We start from the raw sequence: 27,232 nt of genomic DNA, 5'->3' as shown, positions 1-27,232 counted from the left end.
TCCCAGGACCCTCTGTCCATGAGATTTCCCAGGCAAGAATACTGGAGTGGATTGCTGTTTCCTTCTCCAGAGGATCTTCCCGATCCAGGGATTGAACCTGTGTCAGCTGCACTGCAGGCAGATTCTTCACCACTGAGCCACCAGGGAAGTGTACAGGTAGCATTTAGCATCCTGGGAGGGGAAGTTCATCTGTCATCTGTTTGCATCTTTAACCTCAGTTGTTGGCTGCATGTGTCACTGGTCATGAGGCAGGTGAGGCTCAGGAGAATGTGATTCACTGCTGCCTGTCAACTGTTGGAAGAAAAACACAAACAAACTGGTCCATAGTAGTTTTGTTTACCAAGGATAATACGTGTAATTATGCGGTACACGGGTGGTTGCTGATGCAGTTGGAAAATAGGTGTGTATGTTCCTGTTGTGTTGTATGTGTGAGTGGGAGGCCTGACGGTTTGTGGATACAGAGTCTCCTAGCAGTAAATCATCTTGATTTATCCATTGCATCTATATGGAAACTTGTGCTCTTCCTCCAGTTCATCAAAATACCTTTTTCCCCCTTAAAATTGATTGGTTTTTAGAAACTAGTTTACATAAAAACTTTTTTTAAGCTTCGGAAACCTTTTTAGCATAATTGAAGCTAACATTAGTCTGTTAACTTTGCAGAAACACTAAACATTTTTACTTAGGCTACTTGCATTTGTAAAAGGGACTTTCATAGAATTACATCAGTAATTTCACCACTTGAGAAATCAGGATCAGTAAGCATTCTTTGCTGTCTGGTATTTTGGTTTGACAGGAGTCATTAGTTTGGATTTTAAAATGGAGGTTGGTTAGGTAAATGGAACATAAAATTAATAATTTTTCAGGTGCCTAATGAACTTTTTAGTAATGAAAACAAACACTGATTTCCTTTATTTTTATAGTTAATTTATTGAGGGCAGACTGCCCCACTCCCTCTCAAGCAACACAACGGAATTTTGGTTTTTTATTTTGTATTGTTTGGCAAGTCAGATTTTTATGTGGATTGAATTTACATAAGTAAAAACTATTCAAATGGATAAAAGCATTGTTGAAAATCAGTTGCACATCTCCAGGTGTTTCTTAATTTTAAGGAATATCAGCTTAGGGTATTCCCTGGTGGGCCAGAGGTTAAGACTTAGCTTTCCAGTGCGTGGGGTCCAGGATCGATCCCTAGTCAGGGAGCTAAGATCCTACATGCCTAGTGGCAAAAAAACGAAAACATAAAACAGGCAGTGTTGTAACAAATTCAATAAAGATGTCAACAATGGTCCAAATTTAAAAATATTAAACAGCTTAAATAAACTTAGTTCATATAACTAAGTTTAGTTCATATAATGTAAAATTCACCCTTTTAAAGTATTCATTTCATTAGTTTTTAGTGTATTCACAAAGTTATATAACCATCACCACTATTCAGAACATTTCTCTCACCCTCCAAAGAGACCCTGTACTTATTTGCAGTCATCTCCCTTTGCCCCAGTTCCTGGCAACTGGAAATCTACTTTCTATGTGGATTTGCCTGTTCTATGTAAATTGGTTGTTGTTCAGTCACTCAGTCATGTCCGACTCTTTGGAACCCCATGGACTGCAGCATGCCAGGTTTCCTTGTCAAAGAGTTTGCTCAAACTCATGTGCATTGAGTCGATGATGCCATCTGACCATCTCATCCACTCTTGTCCCCTTCTCTTCTTACCCTCAGTCTTTCCCAGCATCAGTCTTTCGCAACCAGTCGGTTGTATCAGGTGGCCGAAGTATTGGAATATCAGCATCAGTCCTTCCTTCCAGTGAATATTCAGGGTTGATTTCCTTTAGGATTGACTCATTTGATCTCCTTGATGTCCTCTCAAGAGTCTTCTCCAGCACCACAGTTTGAAAGCATCAATCTTTGGTGCTCAGCCGTTTTATGGGCCAACTTTCACATCATAAATGACTACTGGAAAAATCATAGCTTTGACTATACGGACCTTTGTCTGCAAAGTGATGTCTCTGATTTTTAATACGTTGTCTAGGTTTGTCATGGCTTTTCTTCCAAGGAGCAAGGGTCTTCTACTTTGGTGGCTGAAGTCACTATCTGCAGTGATTTTAGAGCCCGAGAAAATAAAGTCTGTTACTGTTTTCCATTTTCTGCCCATTTATTTGCCATGAAGGAATCATACAATATGGTCGTCCCTCAGTATCCATGGGGGATTTGTTCCAGGATCCCCCTCGGATTTCAAAATCCAGGGGTACCCAGTTCCTTTATATGAAATAACCAAATATTTAAGGTTTGCTTAGATCCATAGGTTTATGCACATCCTTCTATACACTTTAAGTCATCTCTAGATTACTTATAAAGCTTAATACAATGCTATGTAAGTAGTTGTCAGTGTGTGTAAATTTCAAGTTTTGCTTTTTGGAACTTTCTGGGTATGACTTTCTGCGTCTGGCTTTGTTCACTTAGCTTGATGTTTTAATGTTTATCCATGTTGTAGCATATATTAGTACTTCATTCTTTTTATGGCTGCATAATGAATATTCCGTATATGGGTGTATATCACATTTTGTTCATATTTTTCTGTTCTTTGAGGGACATTTAGTTTTTTTCTGTGTTTTGGCTTTTATGAAATATGCTGCTATGAACATTGTGTACAAGCTTTTGTGGGGACGTAAGTTTTCATTTTTCTTGGGTATATACCTAGGATTGGAATTGCTGGGTTATATGGTGTCTCAGTGCTTAACCTTTGAGGGATTTTGTGACTGTTCTCTTCCAGCAGTGTATTATGAGGATTCCATTTCTCTACATGCTCATTAACACTTGTTGTCTTTTTTATTATAGCCATCTGAGTAAAGTGGTGTCTCCTAGTTTTTACTTGCATTTCTCTAATGGCTGATGGTATTGAGTATGTTTTCACGTGCTTATTGGTCATTCGTGTAGCTTTAGAGAAATGTTTATTACAGTCCTTTGCCCATTTTTCAATTGGATTATTTGTCTTTTTATTGTTGGATTGTGAGAGTTCTTTATATATTCTGGGTAGAAGTCAGATGATTTGCAAGTGGTTTGCAAATACTTTCTCGTATTCCATAGGTTATCTCTTTACTTTTCTCTGCGTTCTTTGAAGTACAAAGATTTTAATTTTGATGTCCAGTTTATCTATTTTCTTTTGTCTTTTATGCTTTTGGTGTTATCTCTTATGCCATTGTCTAATCCAAGGTCAAGAAGATTTGCATTTCTTCTACAGATTTTACAGTTTTTGCTCTTACATTTAGCTCTTTGATAATTTTGAGTTTTGTATGTAGTATGAGATAGAGATCCAACTTTACTCTTTTTGCAGATGGCTGCCTAGTAGTCCCAGCATCATTTGCTGAAATTCAGTTAGCTTTAGTAACATAATTATTCTCAACTAAAATTGATTATTGCAAGACAGCATTCCCTGGGTGTCTGAAGAAATTATCCTGACGTTGCAGATGGAGAAATGGAGTTCTACTGGGTTGCAGCAGTATCCTTGTGATTGGAATTCTGAGGGCAAGACATTTCTGTAACTTTTAACAAGTCACTTCTAAATCCTTTTCTGATTGGGGTGGGTAATTAACTTCATTTTTTGGTATTTAATGATGCTAAAGTTTGTTTTTAAATGTGGGAATGATAACAATTTGCAGAACTTTTGACTAATCTTTGTTTGAAATACTATCCTTTGATATCAGTAGAATAGTGAATTGCTTTTTGTTGACTAAATGATCAGTGAGCGGCTGTTTTATAGCAAGCTCTGTTTATAGAGACATAAAAATGAGGTTTTTTTTTTTTTTTTTTTTTTTACAGTTGATCATTCGAAACAAACCTTAATCCACTAAACAAAGTACTGTGAAGTGGTAAAGAAATGACTAATTTAGCACAAAATTATGGTTGGATCAAGAAGGGTTGTACAGGAGTGGAAACAGTTAAGCTAGGCTTTGAAGGTTTCTAGGTGTGTGTGTGTGTATGTATATATATATACACATCTGTACACACACACACAAGCGGGATGGGAGAACATTGTTTGCAGAAGCAACCATATATAGTGAAGGGGTGGAGACGTGACAATTACATGTCACATATAAGGGCCAGCAGAGGGTATAGTGTGGCTTAAGCATGTGGTTGAGGTTGGAGTGTCGATCCTAACACCTGGATGTGAGTGCCTTACTCTTCTCCAGTCCCTACTCCTCATTTTCCCTTAGAGCTAGTATTGTCGAGGAGCTAGAAAAGAGAAAGGAGAAATGATCCTCTCCAGTGTGGATCGTCTTTACAGGTAGGAAGAAGGAAGGGTTGCCTCTGTGTGGGGAGGGGATATGATGAGGCTATTTGTTGTATTAAGTTTAAAATCTGTATTTACATTCTAGTATATAGAGAGAGCAAACAAGGAAAAAACAGAAGCAAACAACCAAATACCCAAACGAAACCCAGGTGGTGATAAGCGCTCTGCCAGCAATGTAATGAAAGTAGGATAATGTGGAGAATGACATCAATGTGGTGAGGGAAGATTTTTGAGGAGGTAATATTTAAATCTAGTTTTTGATGACAAGAGCTGGCCGTGTGAAAATCTAGGGGGAGAGAATTCTAGGCAGAGGAGATTGCTCCTGGAAAACTCTCACGGCGAGCCTGAGCTTGCTTGTAAAAGGAACAGAATGAAATCCGCTTTTATGTAAAGATTTGCAAGAAAGACTGGGGAAATTTTAATTTTATTCTGAGTGAGTAGGGTTTAAGACCTGTGTGGAGCTTGGTTTAGGCTTCTAAGAGATGCATCTGGCTTCTATGCAAGGATGGTGGCTAGACTAGAAGCAACGATTAGTGGGGAGGTTATGTAGTACTCCATGTGAGAGTTGGTGGTGGCTTGGAGGAGGGGCATGATAGGGTAATCTGGAGAAAAACTCAGATTTGGGGACTTGTTTTGGAGGTAGTGCCAATGCCTCGTGGTAGCCAGACACACTGACTATACAGTCAGTCCATCTTATAGTCTAATAGCCACATTTCATTCTGGGAAAATGTTTTTGTAACTCTGGAAGGCTGTGGTGTATTAGTTGGGAAAAATAGAAGTCAGAATTTGGGCTTTACTTCCTGAAGTTTGGGCAAGTTCCTGAACCGTAGGCAAGTTCATATTACCTTTCCTGAAGCCACAGATTTATTGTCATTAAAATGAAGATACTTGTACCTCAGAGGGATTCTGTACCCGAGGGTTTGGAAAGTACCCAAGGGTTCTAAAGATGAAGTGAAATAATACAAATGTTCTGTGATCTGAAGCTTCATATGAAATCGAAGGTGTGTTATTTCAAACTGACATTTGTTCATATTATTTATAGGATGTAGATCTTGAGATTATTGGTACTAGCCCCCAAGCAACAGTTAGAACTGGACATGGAACAACAGACTGGTTCCAAATAGGAAAAGGAGTACATCAAGGCTGTATATTGTCACCCTGCTTATTTAACTTATATGCAGAGTACATCATGAGAAACGCTGGGCTGGATGAAGCACAAGCTGGAATCAAGATTTCCGGGAGAAATATCAATAACCTCAGATATGCAGATGACACCACCCTTATGGCAGAAAGTGAAGAGGAACTAAAGAGCCTCTTGATGAAAGTGAAGGTGGAGAGTGAAAAAGTTGGCTTAAAGCACAACATTCAGAAAATGAAGATTATGGCATCTGGTCCCATCACTTCATGGGAAATAGATGGGGAAACAGTGTCAGACTTTATTTTGGGGGGCTCCAAAATCACTGCGGATGGTGACTGCAGCCATGAAATTAAAAGACGCTTACTCCTTGGAAGGAAAGTTATGACCAATCTAGATAGCATATTGAAAAGCAGAGACATTACTTTGCCGACAAAGGTTTGTCTAGTCAAGGCTATGGTTTTTCCTGTGGTCATGTACGGATGTGAGAGTTGGACTGTGAAGAAGGCTGAGAGCGGAAGAATTGATGCTTTTGAACTGTGGTGTTGGAGAAGACTTTTGAGAGTCCCTTGAACTGCAAGGAGATCCAACCAGTCCATTCTAAAGGAGATCAGCCCTGGGTGTTCTTTGGAAGGAATGATGCTAAAGCTGAAACTCCAGTACTTTGGCCACCTCGTGTGAAGAGTTGACTCATTGGAAAAGACTCTGATGCTGGAAGGGATTGGGGGCAGGAGGAGAAGGGGACGACAGAGGATGAGATGGCTGGATGGCATCACTGACTCGATGGACGTGAGTCTGGATGAACTCCGGGAGTTGATGATGGACAGGGAGGCCTGGCGTGCTGCAATTCATGGGGTCGAAAAGAGTCGGACACGGCTGAGCAACTGAACTGAAAGACAGATAAGGCATCATAATTTTTTCAGGTGAAGAGCCTTGGATCTCAAGGATTTGGCAAAATCCCCGAGTCAGTAACAGGTGGAGAGGGACATGAACGCACATCTAAGAAATGCAGTGCATTCTTCTCTATATGAAATATCGAGAGATGAAACTCATCTTCCCAAAGTAAAGTACAGTACATTTTCCCTTAATAATGCTTTGGTGAAAGGCAGTAAATCACTGAAGGAAAATACTGTAGAATATTCTTTACGCACACATGTGTTTGTGTTTGTAAGGATCTTTTATGTTCTTTTTAAGACTTTTAACTTTAGTGGGGTGTTGACATTTTTAAAGTTGCTGAATAACAACACCAGATTTTTCTTTTTTGAACCGAGTACTTTGATGGAGATGTGAAGTATTAAAGTAGGAAGACAAGTTAAAATAATAAAATATTTGAGAGAAGTAATGAACTAAGACTTGGTGGTAGCGGTAGAAAGAACCTACAGTTCTTGAGAAATATTTGGAATGTAGGAGGCCACATTTGCTCTCATACAGAAGGACTGTGGTGTGCCTGTTACGTGGACTCCCAGGTGGCACGGTGGTGAAGACCCCGCTTGCCAGTGCAGGAGACAAGAGATGCAGGTTTGCTCCTGGATCAGGAAGACCCCCTGGAGGAGAAAATGGTAACCCACTCCAGTATTCTTGCCTGGAAAATCCCATGGACAGAGGAGCCTGGTGGGCTACAGTCCACGGGGTCACAAAGAGTAGGACACGACTGAGCACGCACGCGCATGGATATATATAAATACAAATATGTTTTCCCACCAGAACTGTCTGAAAGTAAATTGCAGTCTTGATATCCTTTAATCTCTAAATACTTCAGTGTGTATTTTATTAAAAAAAAAAGGGAGGGGGCTTTCTCCTATGTAACCACAATAGAGGTATCAAAGTCAGGAAATTAACAATGTGATTAATTCTTAAGAATAAGATTCTATAAATCTTACTTAAATTTTGCCAGTTCTTTTAATGTTCTTTATAAACACAAAAGAAAATCTGAGATCATGTGTTTGTTTTTTATAAGCTCCTTTAATTGGAACAATAAAGTCCTTGTTTTTCATGATAAGTTTTTGAAGAATATAGGATTAGTAATTTTGTAGTAGGGCTTCCCAAGTGGCACTAGTGGTAAAGAACCCACCTGCCAATGCAGGAGACATAAGAGCTGCGGATATTTGATCCCTGGGTCAGGAAGATACCCTGGAGAAGGGCACGGTAATCCACTCCAGTGTCCTTGCCTGGAGAATCCTGTGGACAGAGGAGCTTGACGGACTATAGTCCATAGGGTCACAAAGAATTGGACATGACTGAAGTGACTTAGCACACTCATGCAATTTTGTAGAAAGTCGCTTAATACGGCATTTCTGATGTTTTCTCATGATTGTAGTCAGAGGATGTACTTTTTGGCAAGAATACCACACAGTTTTGTTCTTAGAACAATATAACAAAAGGCAAATGATATTTTTCCTGGTGTGGTTAACTTTGATTATTTAGTTAAGGTGTCTGCTGGCTTGGTGACATAACCAGTTATGATTTTGGGGAAATACTTAGAGACTATTTAAATATCCTGTTAATACTCAAATTTTCATCTACTAGTTTTAATGTTCACTCGTGACCCATTTTTTTTAATTCTAGTGGGAAGATTGCCAAATGGTGAATTTTTAATCCAGTTAGTTCTTTTGTATTTCTTTGATTTCTGTTGTAAGGAAGAACTTTTCTTCTCCATTATTTATTTGTTAGTTTGGAGACCTAACGGAGTTTTCTTTTAGTCCGTACTTCAAAAATCTTTTCCTATTTTTATGTGGGTGCTTGAGTTGATTCACATTTAGCTAGTGGGAGCCCTTCATGTTAATTTCAGTGTCTTTTTAAAATTTAAAATGTTGGGTGTGAACATATTTCAGATTTCATTTTTCATTTATTTTTTTTGGCACTTCTGTTTATTCATTTATCTTTGGCTGCGCTGGGTCTTGGGTGCTCTGTGAGGGCTGCTTTTGGGTTGCGGTGTGCCGGCGTCTCATTGTGCTGCTTCCCTTGCTGTGGATGGGTCTTTAGGGCTAGTGGACTCAGAGTGGTGGCGCATGGGCTTAGTTGCTCTGAGGCATGTGCGCTCTTCCCAGACTCGGGATCGCACCTGTGTCTCCTGCATTGCAAGGTGGACTCTTTAACCACAGGACCACCAGGGGAACCCAGATTTTATTTTTTAGAGCAGTTTTACTAATAAGTTCACACCAAAAGTTACGTAGTTTTAAAGACTTCCTGTCGTTCTGAGGACTTTTTTTTTTTTTTAAGAAAATATTTCCTGGATATTAGTGACTAAAAACATTGTTAAGTAGATTTTTAAAAGTGTTTATTTTTTAGAGCAGTTTAGGTTCACTACAGAATTTAGCAGAAAATAAAGTTTTTATACTCCTCACGCTACACATGCATAACCTCTTTTACTGTCAGCATCCTGCACCTGAGTGGTGCATTTGTTATGTTGATGAGTCTACTATGATGCATATTTACCAGAGTACATAGCTTACATTAAGGTTCATTTTTGGTGTATACATTTTATGGGTTTTGACAAATGTATAATGACATGTATCCACCATTATAATGTCATACAGAATAGTTTCATTGCCCTAAAAATCCTCTGTGTTCTGTCTGTTCATCCCTCCCTCTCACCAACCCCTGATCTTTTTTTTTTAATCTCCATAGTTTTGCCTTTTTCAGAATGTTATGTACTTGGAATCAAACCATTATAGCCATTTCAGACTGGCTTCTTTCACTTAGTAATATGCCTTTACGGTTCCTCTGTGTCTTTTCATGGCTTGTTAGTTCATTTTTCTTTAGTACTGTTTTCTTGTCTGGATGTACTACAGTTTATCCATTCACCTTCTTCACTTTGGTTGATTGCAAGTTTTGGCAGTTATGAATAAAGCTGCTATAAACATCCATGTGCAGGGTTTTGTATGGACCTATAATTTCAACTCCTTGGAGTAAATTCCAAGATGCACAATTGCTTGGTCATATGGTAAGAGAGCCCGCTCAATGGAAAAAGACCCTGATGCTGGGAAAGACTGAGGGCAGAAGAAGAAGGGGGTGACAAAGGACGAGATGATAAGATGGCATCATCACCTCAGTGGACATGAGTTTGAGCAAACTCTGGGAGATAGTGAAGGACAGGGGAGCATGGCTTGCTGTAGTCCATGGGGTTGCAAAAAGTTGGACATGTGACTTAGCAACTGAATAACAACAACGTGGCAAGAATAGGGGTTTCCCTGGTGGCTCAGTGGCAAATAACCCGTGTGCCAATGCAGAAAATGTGGGTTCACTCCCTGAGTCGGGAAGGTCCTCTGGAGAAGGATATGGCAACCCACTCCAGTATTCTTCCCTGGGAAATCCCATAGACAGAGCAATCTATTGGGTCACAAAGAGTCAGACACAACTTAGTGACTAAACAACGAGGAAACACTGGTGGTGGTTTAGTCGCTAAGTTGTGTCTGACCCTTGGGGCCCCATGGACTGTAGCCCACCAGCCTCATCTGTCCATGGGGTTTTCCAGGCAAAAATACTGGAGTGGGTTGACATTTCCTTCTCCAGGGGATCTTCCCAACCCAGGGATTGAACCCCCATCTCCTGCAATGGAGGTGGATTCTTTACCGACTGAGTTACAAGGGAAGAAATTGCCAGACTCTTCCCACCTTGGTTGTATCACTTTGCATTCCAGTCAGCAATGGATGAGAGTTCTTGTTGATCTGTATCCTTTTTAGCATTTGTTATTAGTGTTCTGGATTTTGGTCATTCTAAGAGCTGTGTGGTCATATCTCATTGCAGTCTTAATTTGCAGTTCTCTGCTGCTGCTAAGTCGCTTGTTGTGTCCGACTCTGTGCGACCCCATACTGATGAGGTATAATGTTGAATATTTTTTCTTATGCTTGTTTGTCATCTGTATATCTTCTTTGATGAAGTGTCTGTTCAGGTCTTTTCCCTTGTTTTAATTAGAGTGTTTTGTTATTATTGCGTTTCAAGAGCTCTTTATAGTTTAGATAACAGTCTTTATCAGATATTTTTTTCCTATTTTTTGGCTTATCTTGTCATTTTCTTGACCATGTCTTCTGTAGAACAGAAATTTTCAATGTTAATAAATCCAGTTTATCAAGTATATCTTTCATGAATTGTGTCTTTGGGTTTTATCTGAAAAGTCATTGGCATAGTCAAGTTTATCTAGATTTCCTTTCATATTATCTTCTGGGAATTTTATAGCTCTGCATTTAGTGAAGAGGATCTACGAGCCTCATGATGAAGGTGAAAGGAGAGTGAAAAAGCTGGCTTAAAACTCAACATTCAAAAAACTAAGATCATGGCATCTGGTCCTGTCACTTCATGGCAAATAGATGGGGATAATGTGGAAAGTGTCAGATTTCATTTTCTTGGGCTCCAAAATCACTGCAGATGGTGACTGCAGCCTCGAAATTAAAAGACCCTTGCTCCTTGAAAGAATAGCTATGACAAACCTAAGCGGTATATTAAAAAGCAGAGACATCACTTTGCCGACAAAAGGTCTATATAGTCAAAGCTATGGTTTTTCCAGTAGTCATGTATGGTTGTGAGAGTTGGACTATAAAGAAGGCTTAGCCCCGAAGAATTGATGCTTTCTAACTGTGGTGTTGAAGAAGACCCTTCAAAGTCCCTTTTGTACATCAAGGAGATCAAACCAGTCCATCCTAAAGGAAGTCAACCCTGAATATTCATGGGATGCACTGGTGCTGAAGCACCAGTACTTTGGCCCTCTGATAGGAGGAGCTGACTCATTGGAAAAGACCCTGATGCTGGGAAAGATTGAAGGCAGGAGGAGAAGGGGACAACAGAGGATGAGATGGTGGAATGGCATCACTGTCTCAGAGGACATGAGTTTGAGCAAACTCCAGGAGATACTGAACGACAGGGAAGCCTGGCATGCTGCATGGTTCATGGGGTTGCAAAGAGTCAGACACGACCGAGCAACTGAACAACAACAACAATTTAACGTTTGGTCTGTGATCCATTTTGAGGAAATTTTTGTGAGGGGTGTAAGGTCTGTGAGCCATTTTTGTTTTTGCATGTGGTTGTCCAGTGGTTTCAGCACAATTTTTTGAAAGGATTTTTTCTCCATTGTATTGCCTTTCCTTATTCAAGTCAAATATCAGTTGACTCTGTATGTGTGGATCAATTTCTGGGCTCTGTTCCATTTCATTGACCTGTTCTTTCACCGGTACCAGTGTTTTGATTACTGTAACTGTATGAAAGTGAAAGTCGCTCGGTCCTGTCCGACTCTTTGTGACCCCATGGACTGCAGCCTGCCAGGCTCCTCTGTCCATGGAATTATCTAGGCAAGAATAATGGGGTGGGTTGCTATTCCCTTCTCCAGGGGATCTTCCCAATCCAGACATCAAACCCAGGTCTCTTGCATTGCAGACGGATTCTTTACCATCTGAAACACCAGGGAAGCCCACTGTAACTGTATAGTAAGTCAAGAAGTCAGAATACTAAGTTCTCTGACTTTAATCCATTTTTGGGGGTGCTAATATAAATGGTGATGTGTTTTAAATTTCAAATTCCATTTGTTTATTGCTGGTACATAGGAAAGCAGTTGACTTACTTAACCTTTATCCTGCAATCCTGTTATAGTCCTGTAGTAGCTGTAGTTTTGTTGATTCTTTTTTGGATTTTCTTCGTAGACAATCCTGTCATCTGTGAATATGAACAGTTTTATTTCTTATTTCCCAATCTGTATCCTTTTTCTTTTCTTTTCTTATTTTACAGTACTCGCAGGAATTTCCAGTTTGACATTGAAACGGAGTGGTGAGAGGGGATGACCTTGCCCTAATATGGGTATTAGCTGAAAAGTGTCTAGTTTTTCACCATCAAGTGTAAAGTTGATGTGCAGATTTATTGTACATGCTCTTTATTGCATTGAGAAGATTCCCCTGAAATCTGCTGTTTTTTTTTTTTTTAAATCATGTTGGATTTTGTCAAATACTTTTTCTTCATGTATGTATGTGGTCATGTGATTTTTTTTTTTCCTTTAGCCTGTTGATAGAATGTGTTATGTGTATTGATTTTTGAACATTGAACTAAGCTTGCATATCTGGAATAAACCCCATTTAGTTCTGATGTAGAATTCTTTTTATACATTGTTGGATTTGATTTGTTTCTATTTTGTTGAGAGTTTTTGCCTGGGTTCCTAAGAAATGTTGAAAAGATGGATTTTTGTCACTCCAATTTAAGTCTGTCTTGGTTTTCTGAAGTGTGATACTCATCTGCAAGTTTAGTGTGAGAGAAGCTGGTTCATATTGTGATATGTTTTCTCTCTCTAATGAACCATACCTGTGAGTTGTAAAAAGAAGAGAAGTTTTTCAAATGTTTTAGCATTGCATCTCAAACACATGCTCAGATGTTTTACTACTATTTTCAGCAATCATAAAATTCTTTAAAATTGCTAGTAAAATTACTCATTTTCTCTGTAGACTAGTAAACAGTTTGTAGAGTATCACAGGACCCTGGACCAAGTTTTGAGTAACAGTCTTAACAATACACAACATACTGCCTCTTGATCCTTTTCTCGTCTTAACAATCTAGTCTTAGAATTAAAGGCTTGATTCTTAGTCTGCAATAGCATTTGTTACCTTCTTGATAGATTTTAAAACTTTTCATTGTGAAAAATTTCAAACAAATAGACATACAGAGAGACTGGGAGAATGAATTCTCATGTAAATCCATCACCCAGTTAGCAACACATGTCCAGTCTTGTTTCATTTATATTCTTCTTGCTTCTCCCCAGTGGATTTAAAGCAAATTCAAGACATAATACTGTAAATAACTCAGCATGTGTCTCTTAAGAGAGAAGTACTCTTTTAGAAACATAGATACCATACTGTTAATCACACCTTAAAATTTTAATAACTTCTTAATATCAGTTCCATGTTTAATTTTTAGCACATATTTAAGTTTTAATATGGGCTCCTTTGGTGGCGCAGATGGTAAAGAATTCGCCTGCAATGCGGGAGACTTGGGTTCAATCCCTGAGTTGGGAAGATCCCCTGGAGGAAGGCATGGCAACCCACTCCAGTATTCTTGCCTGGAGAATCCCTAGGACAGAGGAGCCTGGCACGCTGCAGTCCATGGGGTTGTGAAGAGTCAGACATGACTGAGCAACTAAGTACAAGTTTTAATATACACAAACCCATAGGAATTTACTGATTGGATCTCCATGGAATCAGTTTGAGTCTCTATCTCCTACGATCCTATAAACTGCTAGTTACATCTCAAAACTCAGTTGCATTCAGGTTTGATGCATTATTTGGCACAAATAATTCATTGGTGGTATTATATATGAATTTATTGATATAACTTTGTTTTAGAAATAGGATTTTGATACTGTTTAGGTATATTAAGTGATCATTAACTTAATATTAAGTGCATATTTTAAAATTTGGGCTTGACTGTTGGAGTTTGTCACAGATGGAGCAGGGAAAAGTTAAAAAGTGTATATTTGCAAAATGAATAAAGTGAATCTTTTTAAAGACTTGATCCCTGGGTTGGGAAGATCTCCTGGAGAAGTAAATGGCAACCCACACCAGTATTCTTCCCTGGAGAATCCCATGGACAGAGCACCCTGGTGAGCTACAGCCCATGGAGTCACAGAGTTGTACACGACTGAGCACACAGTATACCATTAAAGAGCATTGAGTAGAGTTCCCTGTGCTGTACAGTAGTGGGTCCTTAGTAGCTATCTATTTTATATATAGTAGCGTGCGTATGTCTATCCCAGGCTCCCAATTTATCTGCCCCCCCCTAAAGTGAGTCTTTGGAGAAGGCAATGGCACCCCACTCCAGTACTCTTGCCTGGGAAATCCCATGGACGGAGGAGCCTGGTAGGCTGCAGTCCTTGGTGTTGCTAAGAGTCGGGGACGACTGAGCGAGTTCATTTTCACTTTTCACTTTCATGCATTGGAGAAGGAAATGGCAACCCACTCCAGTATTCTTGCCTGGAGAATCCCAGGGACAGAGGAACCTAGTGGCCTGCCGTCTGTGGGGTCGCACAGAGTCGGACACGACTGAGGTGACTTAGCAAAGTGAGTCTTTACATAGAAGAGTGTGAGACTCTGCGAGTTAGGGTTTTTACAAACTCTGCTATATTTATTTGTTTTTGGCTGTGCTGGGTTTTCACTGCTGCATGGGGGCTTTCTCTCGTTGCAGACAGCAAGGGCTACTCTCTGATTGTGGTGCATGGGCTCTAAGGCGTGAGGGCTTCAGTATTTGTGGCACAGGGGCCCATTGGCTGTGACTCATGGGCTCTAGAACCTGGACTCAGTAGTTGAGGCGTATGGGCTTAGTTGCTCCATGGCATGTGGAATTTTCCTGGATTAGGGGTTGAACCCATGTCCCTTGCGTTGGCAGGCAGATTCTTATCCACTGTGCCACCAAGGGAGTCCTTGGAGATCATCTTAACTCATTTTTTCACAGATGAGAAAACTGAGGCTCTTAGCAATAAAAATGATTTATTTACTGTCTCACAGTCTTTGCTCTAATACAAGGCCATGGATAAGTAGTGAAATTCACACATGCCTGTCATTTGGGGAGACTTTGCCCTTTTTCAGTTGTCTCAATGAAAATGGAAGGTTTTCTGTTGATGTACTTTTAATTAATATACTTTCATTTCTTCAGTAGTTTGGATAAGTGTATTGGTTTAAGAGAAGTCAAGCTGACTTTTATATTTTCGTCTCCAGGGATTGCCTCCAGAATAAAAAATACTTAAAAAGCATTTTATAGTCAAAAGCCGTGATGTATATATGAGGTTGTTTTTTTTCTTTTCCCCATTCAATTTTACATGGAAAACTTAGTGTTATCATGTTTTTAGAAATAACTTTTTAGGTCCTTCTTACTTAACTTTTTAGCCATTTTGCAGTAGTTCTCAATCTAGATAAGCTTTGGGAAGAGTCTGTGTAACTTAAAAAGCTAATAAAATTTGACCAAGTGTGTGTTTTCAAGTTTAGTTTGCTTGTTTAGAGATTGTTATTAGTTATCTAGGAAAGACTGTTTAGTGAGTCACTCAGTACTGTTTATTAGTTGTCCAAATTCTGGATAATGGGAATAAGTGACTATGGGCTGCAGTATAAACGTATTTTTATTACCTTGTCTGTTTAGTACAGACTTTGGAGCCAGAATGCCCAAGTTCAAATCCTGGCTTTGCCACACAGCAGTTTTGTCACTTCAGGAAAGTTATTCAACTTTTCTTTTCCTGTTTCCAGTCTTTAAAATTGGAGATTATGAAACAGGTACCACTATTAATATAGAGTTCTGAGGATTAGATTAGTTAATAATATATTCAGTACTTAGAACATTATCTGGCATATAGTAAATGCTTACGTGTTAGCTATTTTCTTTTCTCAGTTGGACAAGGCTGACCCTGGCAAAATTGTGAAATAGACAAAGTTGGCCTGTACACTCATTCATCTCTCATAGTTGGGTAAGCAGTCCTTTCTCAAGCTGCTGCTGTCTTTGGCATTCCTTCCTAGGTTGTCCTTTGCTAAACTTCTGTGTGCTTGTTCTCCCTGCCTAAGCGATGAAAACGCAACTCACAAAATCCCCACCCTATTTTCCTGTTATTCATTATAGTAATTGTGAGAAAAGTAATCTGATTGGATGACTTCACACTATTAATAAATAAAATTTGTGAATAACTTCTTTGTAATAGCTCTGAGTTGGTTTTGCCCTGGAATATTTCATTCATTTGCTTCTGCCTGCTTTTCAACTTTTATATCAGAACTCAATGATTATTTTAAAAATTTCTACTCTTTCTTTCTCTGTCACACAGAAAAGATAGTGTTTGGTTAAAAAGATGGCCTTTAGTTGGGCTGGGTTTGGTCGTGACTTTTGGTTCCTATCCGGGCTTCCCTGGTAGCTCAGACGGTAAAGAAATCTACCCACAATGTGGGAAACCCAGGCTCAATCCCTGGGTCAGGAGGATCCCCTGGAGAAGGAAATGGCAATCCACTCCAGTATTCTTGCCTGGAGACCCCCATGGATATTGTTTGCTTCCTGCGGATATTGTTAATTGGGACTAATCTGTTCAGTGTGAACAGAGGATGGATAAGATGATAAAAACCAAATTCTGAGTGAAGTAACATGTTCATAGCTTTTGCAACATACAGTTGTTTTACTGTATTTTAAATGCTGGCTTGACGTGCACTCTTAAAATAATCTCCCCACTTCTGTGTGCATTTAAGAAAAGCCGTAGTCATCTTTTATCTAGTTACATTGCAGGTGTCCTGAGCAGAAGGACAATATTTTATCTCATAGATACATCTTTGCACATTTCTGAGTGTGTAGTAGACCTCCTGTAACTAGTCCTAGGTTGTTAAATTAGTTTTGTTTATAAGGACTGTAATTTGCGGTGCATAATTGACCAGTGATGTGTCTGAAACTGTGTATAAGAAGCATGCTCAGATGGGTTCTGCAGTGGCTCAAGATCAATCTGTGTGTCCATCTGTTATTGTATTTATTACTCCTCCTGTCTTTTTTGTTACTGTCTGAAAACTGGAGAGTACAGAGGAAGTTGGTGAAATTACAGATAAAGCCCTAGTATGTAAATAGATAGAATTTCTCCTGAAATGACTGGGATTCAGATTTTAAAAAGGAGCCTTACTATTGTTTGAGATTTGACATACTGTAAATTAACCTTGTGTTTATGTATCAGTGGGGTACTAGTTACCTGGTGGTTTAAGAGAAACCATTAACATTGTAGCTTTTGTTAATTTTCCTAATTAACACAGTGTTGACTTACTGAAATGTAAACTTTATATTCTTTGTTATATTTTAAGGACTTAGGTTTGTTAGAATGAAGTTACGTGTACTGGTTGTACTTGTAACTGCCAGTAAGGCCAAAGTCACCATGACGGTGTTAATTATTATTATTTTTAACTATGGCTGTCTGGGGAGGCCTTACAAATAGCTGTGAAAAGAAGAGAAGCGAAAAACAAAAGAGAAAAGGAAAGATATAAGCATCTGAATGCAGAGTTCCAAAGAATAGCAAGAAGAGATAAGAAAGCCTTCTTCAGTGATCAATGCAAAGATATAGAGGAAAACAACAGAATGGGAAAGACTAGAGATCTCTTCAAGAAAATTAGAGCTACCAAGGGAACATTTCATGCAAAGATGGGCTCGATAAAGGACAGAAATGGTATGGACCTAACAGAAGCAGAAGATATTAAGAAGAGATGGCAAGAATACACAGAAGAACTGTACAAAAAAGATCTTCACGACCCAGATAATCACGATGGTGTGATCACTCACCTAGAGCCAGACATCCTGGAATGTGAAGTCAAGTGGGCCTTAGAAAGCATCACTACGAACAAAGGTAGTGGAGGTGATGAAATTCCAGTTGAGCTATTTCAAATCCTGAAAGATGATGCTGTGAAAGTACTGCACTCAATATGCCAGCAAACTTGGGAAACTCAGCAGTGGCCACAGGACTGGAAAAGGTCAGTTTTCATTCCATCCCAAAGAAAGGCAATGCCAAAGAATGCTCAAACTACCGCATGATTGCACTCATCTCACACGCTAGTAAAGTAATGCTCAAAATTCTCCAAGCCAGGCTTCAGCAATATGTGAACCGTGAACTTCCTGATGTTCAAGCTGGTTTTAGAAAAGGCAGAGGAACCAGAGATCACATTGCCAACATCTGCTGGATCATGGAAAAAACAAGAGAGTTCCAGAAAAACATCTATTTCTGCTTTATTGACTATGCCAAAGCCTTTGACCGTGTGGATCACAATCAACTGTGGAAAATTCTGAAAGAGATGGGAATACCAGACCACCTAATCTGCCTCTTGAGAAATTTGTATGCAGGTCAGGAAGCAACAGTTAGAACTGGACATGGAACAACAGACTGGTTCCAAATAGGAAGAGGAGTACATCAAGACTGTATATTGTCACCCTGCTTATTTAACTTATATGCAGAGTACATCATGAGAAACGCTGGACTGGAAGAAGCACAAGCTGGAATCAAGATTGCCGGGAGAAATACTGATAACCTCAGATATGCAGATGACACCACCCTTATGGCAGAAAGTGAAGGTGGAGAGTGAAAAGGTTGGCTTAAAGCTCAACATTCAGAAAATGAAGATCATGGCATCCGGTCCCATCACTTCATGGGAAATAGATGGGGAAACAGTGGAAACAGTGTCAGACTTTGTTTTTTTGGGCTCCAAAATCACTGCAGATGGTGACTGTAGTCATGAAATTAAAAGACGCTTACTCCTTGGAAGGAAAGTTACGACCAACCTAGATAACATATTCAAAAGCAGGGACATTACTTTGCCAACAAAGGTTCGTCTAGTCAAGGCTATGGTTTTTCCTGTGGTCATGTATGGATATGAGAGTTGGACTGTGAAGAAGGCTGAGAGCCGAAGAATTGATGCTTTTTAAGTGTGGTGTTGGAGAAGACTCTTGAGAGTCCCTTGGACTGCAAGAAGATCCAACCAGTCCATTCTGAAGGAGATCAGCCCTGTGATTTCTTTGGAAGGAATGATGCTAAAGCTGAAACTCCAGTACTTTGGCCACCTCATGGGAAGAGTTGACTCATTGGAAAAGACTCTGATGCTGGGAGGGATTGGGGGCAGAAGGAGAAGGGGACGACAGAGGATGAAATGGCTGGATGGCATCACTGACTCGATGGACGTGAGTCTGGATGAACTCCGGGAGTTGGTGATGGACAGGGAGGCCTGGCGTGCTGCACTTCATGGGGTCGCAAAGAGTCGGACACAAATGAGCAACTGAACTGAACTGAACTATTATTTTAACCAAAGTAATTTTGTCCAACTTATCCACACATTGCTTGGAAGGGATCTTCTTAGCGAATGTGTTTAGTATGCAGATGAGATAGGTAACAGTGATCTCTGAAGGAGGTGAAGGTCAGCGTATTTTTGGGGTCTTACTGATTCTTAATCATTTATACATGATTTCACACAGATTTAGGACTTTCAGAGGATGTTTAATGACTGCAAAAGTCTGTGCACTTGTGTCCTTGCCACCTCAGGACTTGAATATTTAACCAGCTCATGTGTGCCTTTGGCTTGGTACCTAATTGTTAGTGCTAGGCACTGTCTACTGAGGTCTTGATACAGGAGTGGATCCCATCCTCTAGAATCTCTCCTATTTTTCCTGAAATTGCTCAAAAGCTCCTCTCCTTTCTCTGTTTAGGTCGCTCAACATGGTCTCCTCTCTGGATTTTTCTAAACGTGGGACTGGTCCCCATTCCATGCCATTAGAATCTCTGAGCCAAAGTTCTTGACAGCTTGGCTCTGCTGTGCTCACTCAGTCCTGTCTGACTCTTGGCAACCCCGTGGACTGTACCCTGCCGGGCTCCTCTGTCTATGGGGTTTTCCAGGCAAGAGTACTGGAGCAGGTTGCCATTTCCTACTCCATGGGATCTTCCTGACCCAAGGATGGAACCGAAGTCCCAGGCGTCTCCTGCATTGGCAGGTGGATTCTTTACTACTGGTGCACCTGGGAAGCTCTGATTGAAAACCGAGTGTAGGAAATGATATGGCACAGTGTTCCACAAATCAGTGTTTCAGAAACTAGAGCCAAGAAGACATACAGTAGGTGCCAAATGTGGATGGAAGTGTTGTGGTTGCTTGGAGTGTATATACTTGAAATGATTTGAAAAACTTTATGAGAGAGATGAGATTTGAACTGAGCTTTAAAGGATGGGTAGGATTTGCTAGAACTGAGTGTGTGTGTCTGTCGTGCTTGTTTTTCTCAGGTAATGTCTTCATGTGTATATTGTGGAGGGCTGGTAGTACATAGTGGGTCTGGGGTGTGTGCTGTGTTTGTGTGTTGGGAAGGAGCTGAGAGTTTGTGCTGTTAAAGAAGAGTTTCAGAACGAGGGCCTTGTTATTAGGATTATTTTGCTAACGGTGAGCTGGATGGATTTAGAAAGGGAAGGCGCTTAGGAGGCTATTAGAGTAGTTCTGACCTGAACTGAAAAAGGGTTGATGGCTGCTGAAATGGAAAGAAAACTGATTGTACAGAAACCACTGGAAAGAATCTATGGGGTGAAGGCAGAATTCAAGATGAGTCTGAGTTACTGTGCTGGGTCCAGTAGTATTAGTGGTGTCCTTAATGGAAACTGGAGAGAGAAGTCAGGCTGGGGTTTGTTGTAGGCGGACGATAAGAGGTTTAGTGTGGAATGCGACAAGCTGTTGGAGTCCGGCAATGAGGTGAGATTTGTGGACAGACGGTCCACCATATCATGAAGCTTTAGGATCTTGCTCAAGACCAGTTGTTTTTTCTGTTGACTGTTATGAGGAAGACAGTGATGTAGAAAGATGCTGAGGGGAAAAGAGGAAATGACTGTGTGGAATTTGGAGCTCAGAAGTTAAACATAGTACTTTTTTAAAATATAAATTTTGCCATTCAGAATTAACTTGTGCTAATACTTTAATAGAACCTGAAAATTCAACATGCTTGGAGTATCCTTCTAGTTTTAGCTTTCATCTTTATTCCCCTAAAATGCTTTCTGAGCATTTGTAAATCTGCACAGGTTTATGTTAATTAACACCTACATTAACAATTTACATTAAAAATTAATATTTGTATTACTAAATATAGGCTTACTAATAAAGCTAATATAAAACTTATATCTTAGACCTTCCTTTGGATAACTGGTTGTCATTTGACACTAACTGGCAGTTAAGTTTCTGTCAGTTTATTTCTCAAGGAGTTTGTATTTGGTGAGGACCATTTCACTTCTCTAGTTCTCCTTGAGAGAGTTTTAGTAGGTAGTTGGGGCAATTTGTAGTGTATTTACAATTTTGAGTAATTGACCTCAAAATAGATATGTTTCTTCGTAGTGTTTAGTAATGCTTCACAAGTATGGTCTGCTGCTGCTAAGTCGCTTCAGTCGTGTCCGACTCTGTGCGACCCCATAGACGGCAGCCCACCAGGCTCTCCTATCCCTGGGTTTCTCCAGGCAAGAACATTGGAGTGGGTTGCCATTTCCTTCTCCAATGCATGAAAGTGAAAAGTGAAAGTGAAGTTGCTCAGTTGTATCCGACTCTAAGCGACCCCATGGACTGCAGCGCACCAGGCTCCTCCATCCATGGGATTTTCCAGGCAAGAGTACTTGTCTAATTCACTGCTAAGCATGACAGTATAAAAAATGTTTAGTTAGGAGCCCCTCCCTTTTGCTAGCCACTGACTCATGCATGATAATACTGAGTTTTATTAGTGTTTGAACTTGGAAGTATATCAAAAACAGTTGTGAATTTAATACTAGAAAATTGTTAATATACTTGGAGACATTATTCAGTCTGCAGGTAGGGTTTGATGTATAGATTTGTGGACTCTTTGGTCCACAAGATGGGAACTGCTGGTATTGCATTTCAACCAAGGAATATTTAAGAATAGTAGTTGTATCTCATGCCCCTTGAAGGGGCACTTATTGTATAGATTTTATTGTTACTTTGTGTACCAGTTAGCTGAAGTATGATTCACTGGATAGAATTTGGAAAGCTGTGTTTTATGCAAAAGTAGGCTTGTAAATTGGGTATTTGAATACGTGTTTACTTGAAAGATATTTAATAATGGTTTTATTTCAGTGTGCAGTATTAACTCTTAGAGCTGGTTGCTGTTAAAAATAATACCATGTTCTTTTTGGGATGTTTTGATTTTGGTAGAAAAAGTGTACTCAGTATTAATGTTGTCTCAGTAATGCAAAATCACGTAGTTGAACTGATGTTATTTTTACTCATCCATTCCATTTACTGTCACCACAGGTGCAGATGATGTTCTCAGATAATTCTCTCCAGGATTTTAACTTTGTAAAAAAGTTTTGTAGTATTAAATTCACAACCGCTTTTAATTATATACTTCCAAGTTCAAATACTAATAAAACTATGAGTATTATGATGCATGGGTCAGTGGTTAGCGAAAGGGAGGGGCTTATAAGTAAACATTTTTTATACTGTCATGTTTAATAGTGAACTAGACCATACTTGTGAAGCATTACTGAACACTACAGAAGAAATATATCTATTTTGAGGTCAATTACTCAAAATTGTAAATACACTACAAATTCCCCTGTAGTTAAAACTGAATTTTAACTTTCAGTTATGAAGAAACTATTCCTACAGCATCTCAACAGAGTGTATACATATGTATCATTGTCTAATATAATGCACTTACCTCAGAATTCTTTTTCTTTTTTTTAACTTGAGCTTGGTTTTGGTATTCCTTAGTTAGCTGAATTTTGGGGAGGGGTAGGCTATGTACCGGGCTTCCTTGGTGGCTCACAAGGTAAAGAATCTGCCTGTGGTGCGAGAGACCTGGGTTCGATCCCTGGGTTGGGAAGATCCCCTGGAGGAGGGCATGGCAACCCACTCCAGTGTTCTTGCATGGAGAGTCCCATGGACAGAGGAGCCTGGCGGGCTTCAGTCCATGAGGTCACACAGAGTTGGACACAACTGAGCGACTAAGCACACAGCACACACAGGCTATTTACCAGGCTCACATGATGATTTTTTGTTTTTTAATGGCAGGGTCTTTTGTTTTCTGTGAGACATGGACATTTAAGTTATGCTGGCACAGTATTAATTCCATGAAGATTAGCTAAGGTAATGTAAGCCACAGACTGTTTAGTTGACACTATATCAAAGTAATACTTATCAAAGCAGGCGTGAATTTTTGAATGTGAATGTTTTAAATATTGAGATTACGTATCCTTGGATATGTACATTATGTCATTTGTTCTCGTCATGTTAAGTTTCTATTTGCTCATTTTAGTTTCCAGTAGCATGAGCAAGTAATTTATATTTCATTCCTGAGAAGCCAAAGGAAGAAACTGCGTAATGAATATGAAAGTTGCCATTAAATCTCAGTTGTCCATTTTATGGATGCTTTTATGATTTTAGCCTTTGCCCTTCAACACACTTTTGGATTGCTGTCAGATTGTGTATATAATCAGTAGGTGCAAACTAAATTTAAAAATCTAAGTAAATAAATACAAATTACCTGGATTTGAGGAAAATAAAGCTGCTGAATGAGAAAAGGATTTCAAAGTTAAATATAAGTGCTGTGTGTGTGTGTGTGTGTGTATACTTGCTTTTTTCTATTAACTTGGTTTATACCATCTTTCCCTCTGCAATAATAATAAGTGATACAGGTAGGAATTGACTTATTAGTACTACCAACTTAAATTGTAAGTCAGTCAGTTGTGTCTGACTCTTTGCAACCCCATGGACTATATATAGTCCATGGAATGCTCCAGGCCAGAATACTGGAGTGGGTAGCCTCTCCCTTCTCCAGGGGAATCTTCCCAACTCAGGGATCGAACCCAGTTCTCCTGCATTGCAGGCGGATTCTTTACCAGCTGAACCACAAGGAAAGCCCAAGAACACTAGATTGGGTAGCCTATCCCTTCTCCAGGGAATCTTCCCGACCCAGGAATCAAACTGGGGTCTCCTGCATTGCAGGCAGATTCTTTATCAACTGAGCTATGAGGGAAGCCCTACTACCAACTTAAGATTACTGATAATAGTGCATACACACATGTGTGTTTAAAGTTTTAGGGGAAAAATATCTTTCCTGTACCTAATTTGACTGACCAACCCAATCAGCTGACTCTTTGCTATATTAAAATTCTAAAGATCGGAGTCCATTATTAAATGAGTAGGATTAGAATAGAGAATTTATAAAAATAAAGCCTTTTTTAAAAAATAAATACTTTTGGATAAAGTAGTAGGCTTCAAGTGAAATTCAGTTTTGGTCTCCTTTACAGGAATAGCTATTCACAATCCTGCAGAACCACTTAACTACATTTTGCAGTATCTCCTGAGGAAGTCAGAATCTGAGCCACCATGACGACTGAGTCTTGTCTTTGTTCTGATTTATAAACTGTGCTTTCATTCTGACCATGTACAACAAGGTGGAGGTTATAGCATGGAAACTAAAATCTTAGTAAGTGTGATTTTTATTTTAGCTATTAAATAGTAGGCTCTCTTATAGTGAAATTGTCCTCTTAACAAAGTTTACGCTATTAAAAGGAGTGAGGACTTGGCAAGCAGGGATGTAATAATACACCTCTAAATGAAAGATTTTGCTTTCCGGGTTCAAAAGGAAAAATCCTTGAGAAAGAGAAGGAAAAATTTCTATTACTTTCCCTAGATTTCTTTCACTTTTCTGGTTTCACATAGGTAGCAGGATGATACACATTTAGTTGAGAAAGGGATTTAAGAAAAGGGAAAGGCTGGCTTTTGTGGCCAATGTCTAAATTCAAGCCATTAAAAAAAATCATTACATTTGCTGTGCAAGTATTTATAAATTGGTTGTAATTAAATAATAAAGTTTTCATAGTTTGTAGTGTTAGTAAGTCCAGTGTAGAATCCTAGGAACCTTTTAAATAGTTAATGTAATTGAGTGCATTTTAAATATTGAATATTTTGAGTATAAATATTCAAAATTATATTGGCGTGATTATGCTAGTGGTTATTGCAGGGATGTTTCGTCGATTGGTTGTCCTGAGAGTAGGTAATGTGCAGTTTTTACTTTTTGCACTCTAGACAGAGCAAGATTTTGAGGATATAGGCTATGGAACATTATCTAGTTTCACATCGTTACTTTGTTAATTGTAAGCATTACTCCTCAACATCTTTTCTACCTGTGCTTATTAAGAGCAGTGGGTAATGAGCACATTTAGGCTGCTTTTCTCCCTTAGGAAGAACGATAGAGTTGACTGTTTGATCTTCTGAATTCTTTAGTGAATCAAACATCGTGGTACTATGCCTCAATAGCATAATAGTCTGTTGCTCATAATTTAAGAATGTTATGTGTTTAAGATACATGGTTTGTGTTCTATCCCTTACCTTTGAATCTTTTAATTACTGGTTATTTTTCTAAATTGATGGTGATGACCTGGCTGAGATGAAACATTTCTGTGAGAGGCTTCGTGCTTTAACCTCCTTCCCTCTTAGAACAAACTTCCTTTTGCCTGTCTCTCTTGCATTCCAAAGTACATTTTCATTAAATCCCCAGGTCTAAGATTTTTCTTTGGGATCTACCTCCAGTGTCTCTCTGGAAATTAAAAAAAAAAAAAAAAAAGATTTCAGTAAGAAATGTTACATGCATATCTTGAGAAATTGATATTTTATAAGTTGAAGGTTATTTTTATATTTTGGGCGTGTTTTCAGGGGTGAAATTATGTAGCTATTGTTTTAATAACCATGTCCTAATTATTTATAGCTTCCTGCCTGACATAACTCACTTCAAGAAGTGCACAATGTCAGAACGTGGAATTAAGTGGGCTTGTGAATACTGTACGTATGAAAACTGGCCGTCTGCGATCAAGTGTACCATGTGTCGTGCTCAGAGACCTAGTGGGACAATTATTACGGAAGACCCATTTAAAAGTGGTTCAAGTGATGTTGGTAGAGATTGGGATCCTTCCAGCACCGAAGGAGGAAGTAGTCCTTTGATCTGTCCAGACTCTAGTGCAAGACCAAGGGTTAAATCTTCATATAGCATGGAAAATGCCAATAAATGGTCATGCCACATGTGCACATATTTGAACTGGCCAAGAGCAATCAGATGCACTCAGTGCTTATCCCAGCGTAGGACCAGGAGTCCCACAGAATCTCCTCAATCCTCAGGATCTGGCTCAAGACCAGTTGCTTTTTCTGTTGATCCTTGTGAGGAGTACAATGATAGAAATAAACTGAACACAAGGACCCAGCATTGGACTTGTTCTATTTGCACATATGAAAACTGGGCCAAGGCTAAAAAATGTGTTGTTTGCGATCATCCCAGACCTAATAATATTGAAGCAATCGAGTTCGCAGAGACTGAAGAGGCTTCTTCAATAATTAATGAGCAAGACAGAGCTCGATGGAGAGGAAGCTGTAGCAGTGGCAACAGCCAGAGAAGATCGCCGCCGACTATGAAACGGGACTCGGAGGTGAAAATGGATTTCCAGAGGATTGAGCTGGCTGGTGCTGTTGGCAGCAAGGAGGAACTTGAAGTGGACTTCAAAAAACTAAAGCAAATTAAAAACAGGATGAAAAAGACTGACTGGCTGTTCCTCAATGCTTGTGTGGGTAAGTTTTTGTGTTTTTTGAATGGATTGGGAAAAGATATTAATGACATGAAGGATATAAGGAAGGTAACATTATTTAGCATTTAGTTCATTCAGCATGATAGTTACACTCCCAGTGTGCATGCATAAGAACTTCTGAATTTGTGATCTTGTCATTTGAATGGGTTGGGAAAAGATATTAAAAGTAACATGAAAGATATAAGGAAGGTCAGCATTATTTAGCGTTTAGTTAATTCAGCATGATAGCTACTACTCTCAGTATGCATGCATGAGAACCTCTGAAATTTGTGATCTTGTCTTAACATTGTCCTGTATTGCCTCCCATTTCATTGTGCATGTGTCTTTCCATCTTTAGAGAGAAAAATGTCAAGTTATAGCAGAGTTTTTTACATATCTGTAGTAAAATATATACCTGCAGTTTAAAACTGCTACTCTGCTTATTGTAACGAGATGTGACTGAGGAGTCCCAGCTGCAGCTTCGGAGTGTCTGTAAACAGTGTGAGCGTCTTGTGATGGTAGAAGCTTCAGTTAGAAGTTAAAAATACCACAAAAATGTGTGACTCCAAGAAGTTGAACAGACATAATACTGACCTTGAAAACGCTGATGTTAATTTTTTATGAATGTCTTGTAGTGAATATTTGCAAACTTTGTGAAACTGATTTCATGTGGCCAGCTGATTCCGTAGTTCGAATATGATTTGTGTGTTTTGGTACTTTCCTAAGGAAATGCTGGATATTAGTCTCAGTTACTGGCTCAGAGCTGTTAAG

At 39.3% G+C, this 27,232-nt stretch overlaps 1 protein-coding gene across 3 annotated transcripts in view; it reads left to right on the top strand.

Annotated features, from left to right (window-relative positions):
• The window catches only part of ZRANB1 (zinc finger RANBP2-type containing 1), a 73,663-nt gene that overhangs the window by 3,593 nt on the left and 42,838 nt on the right, over positions 1–27,232 (top strand). Inside the window, exons 2-4 of one of the 3 annotated variants that reach the window (XM_070363545.1) lie at positions 15,766–15,841; positions 24,155–24,333; positions 25,615–26,465. In XM_070363545.1, the coding sequence (XP_070219646.1) occupies positions 24,290–24,333; positions 25,615–26,465 (895 nt within the window). In that variant the 5' untranslated portion in view covers positions 15,766–15,841; positions 24,155–24,289. The remainder of the gene's footprint in view (positions 1–15,765; positions 15,842–24,154; positions 24,334–25,614; positions 26,466–27,232) is intronic. The other 2 variants (XM_070363544.1, XM_070363546.1) reach the window with 2 other exon arrangements.

This window comes from Bos mutus, chromosome 26, assembly GCF_027580195.1.
Source record: "Bos mutus isolate GX-2022 chromosome 26, NWIPB_WYAK_1.1, whole genome shotgun sequence".
In the NCBI taxonomy this organism is placed as follows: Eukaryota; Metazoa; Chordata; class Mammalia; order Artiodactyla; family Bovidae; genus Bos; species Bos mutus.
This window is presented reverse-complemented; position numbering and strand designations above follow the sequence as displayed.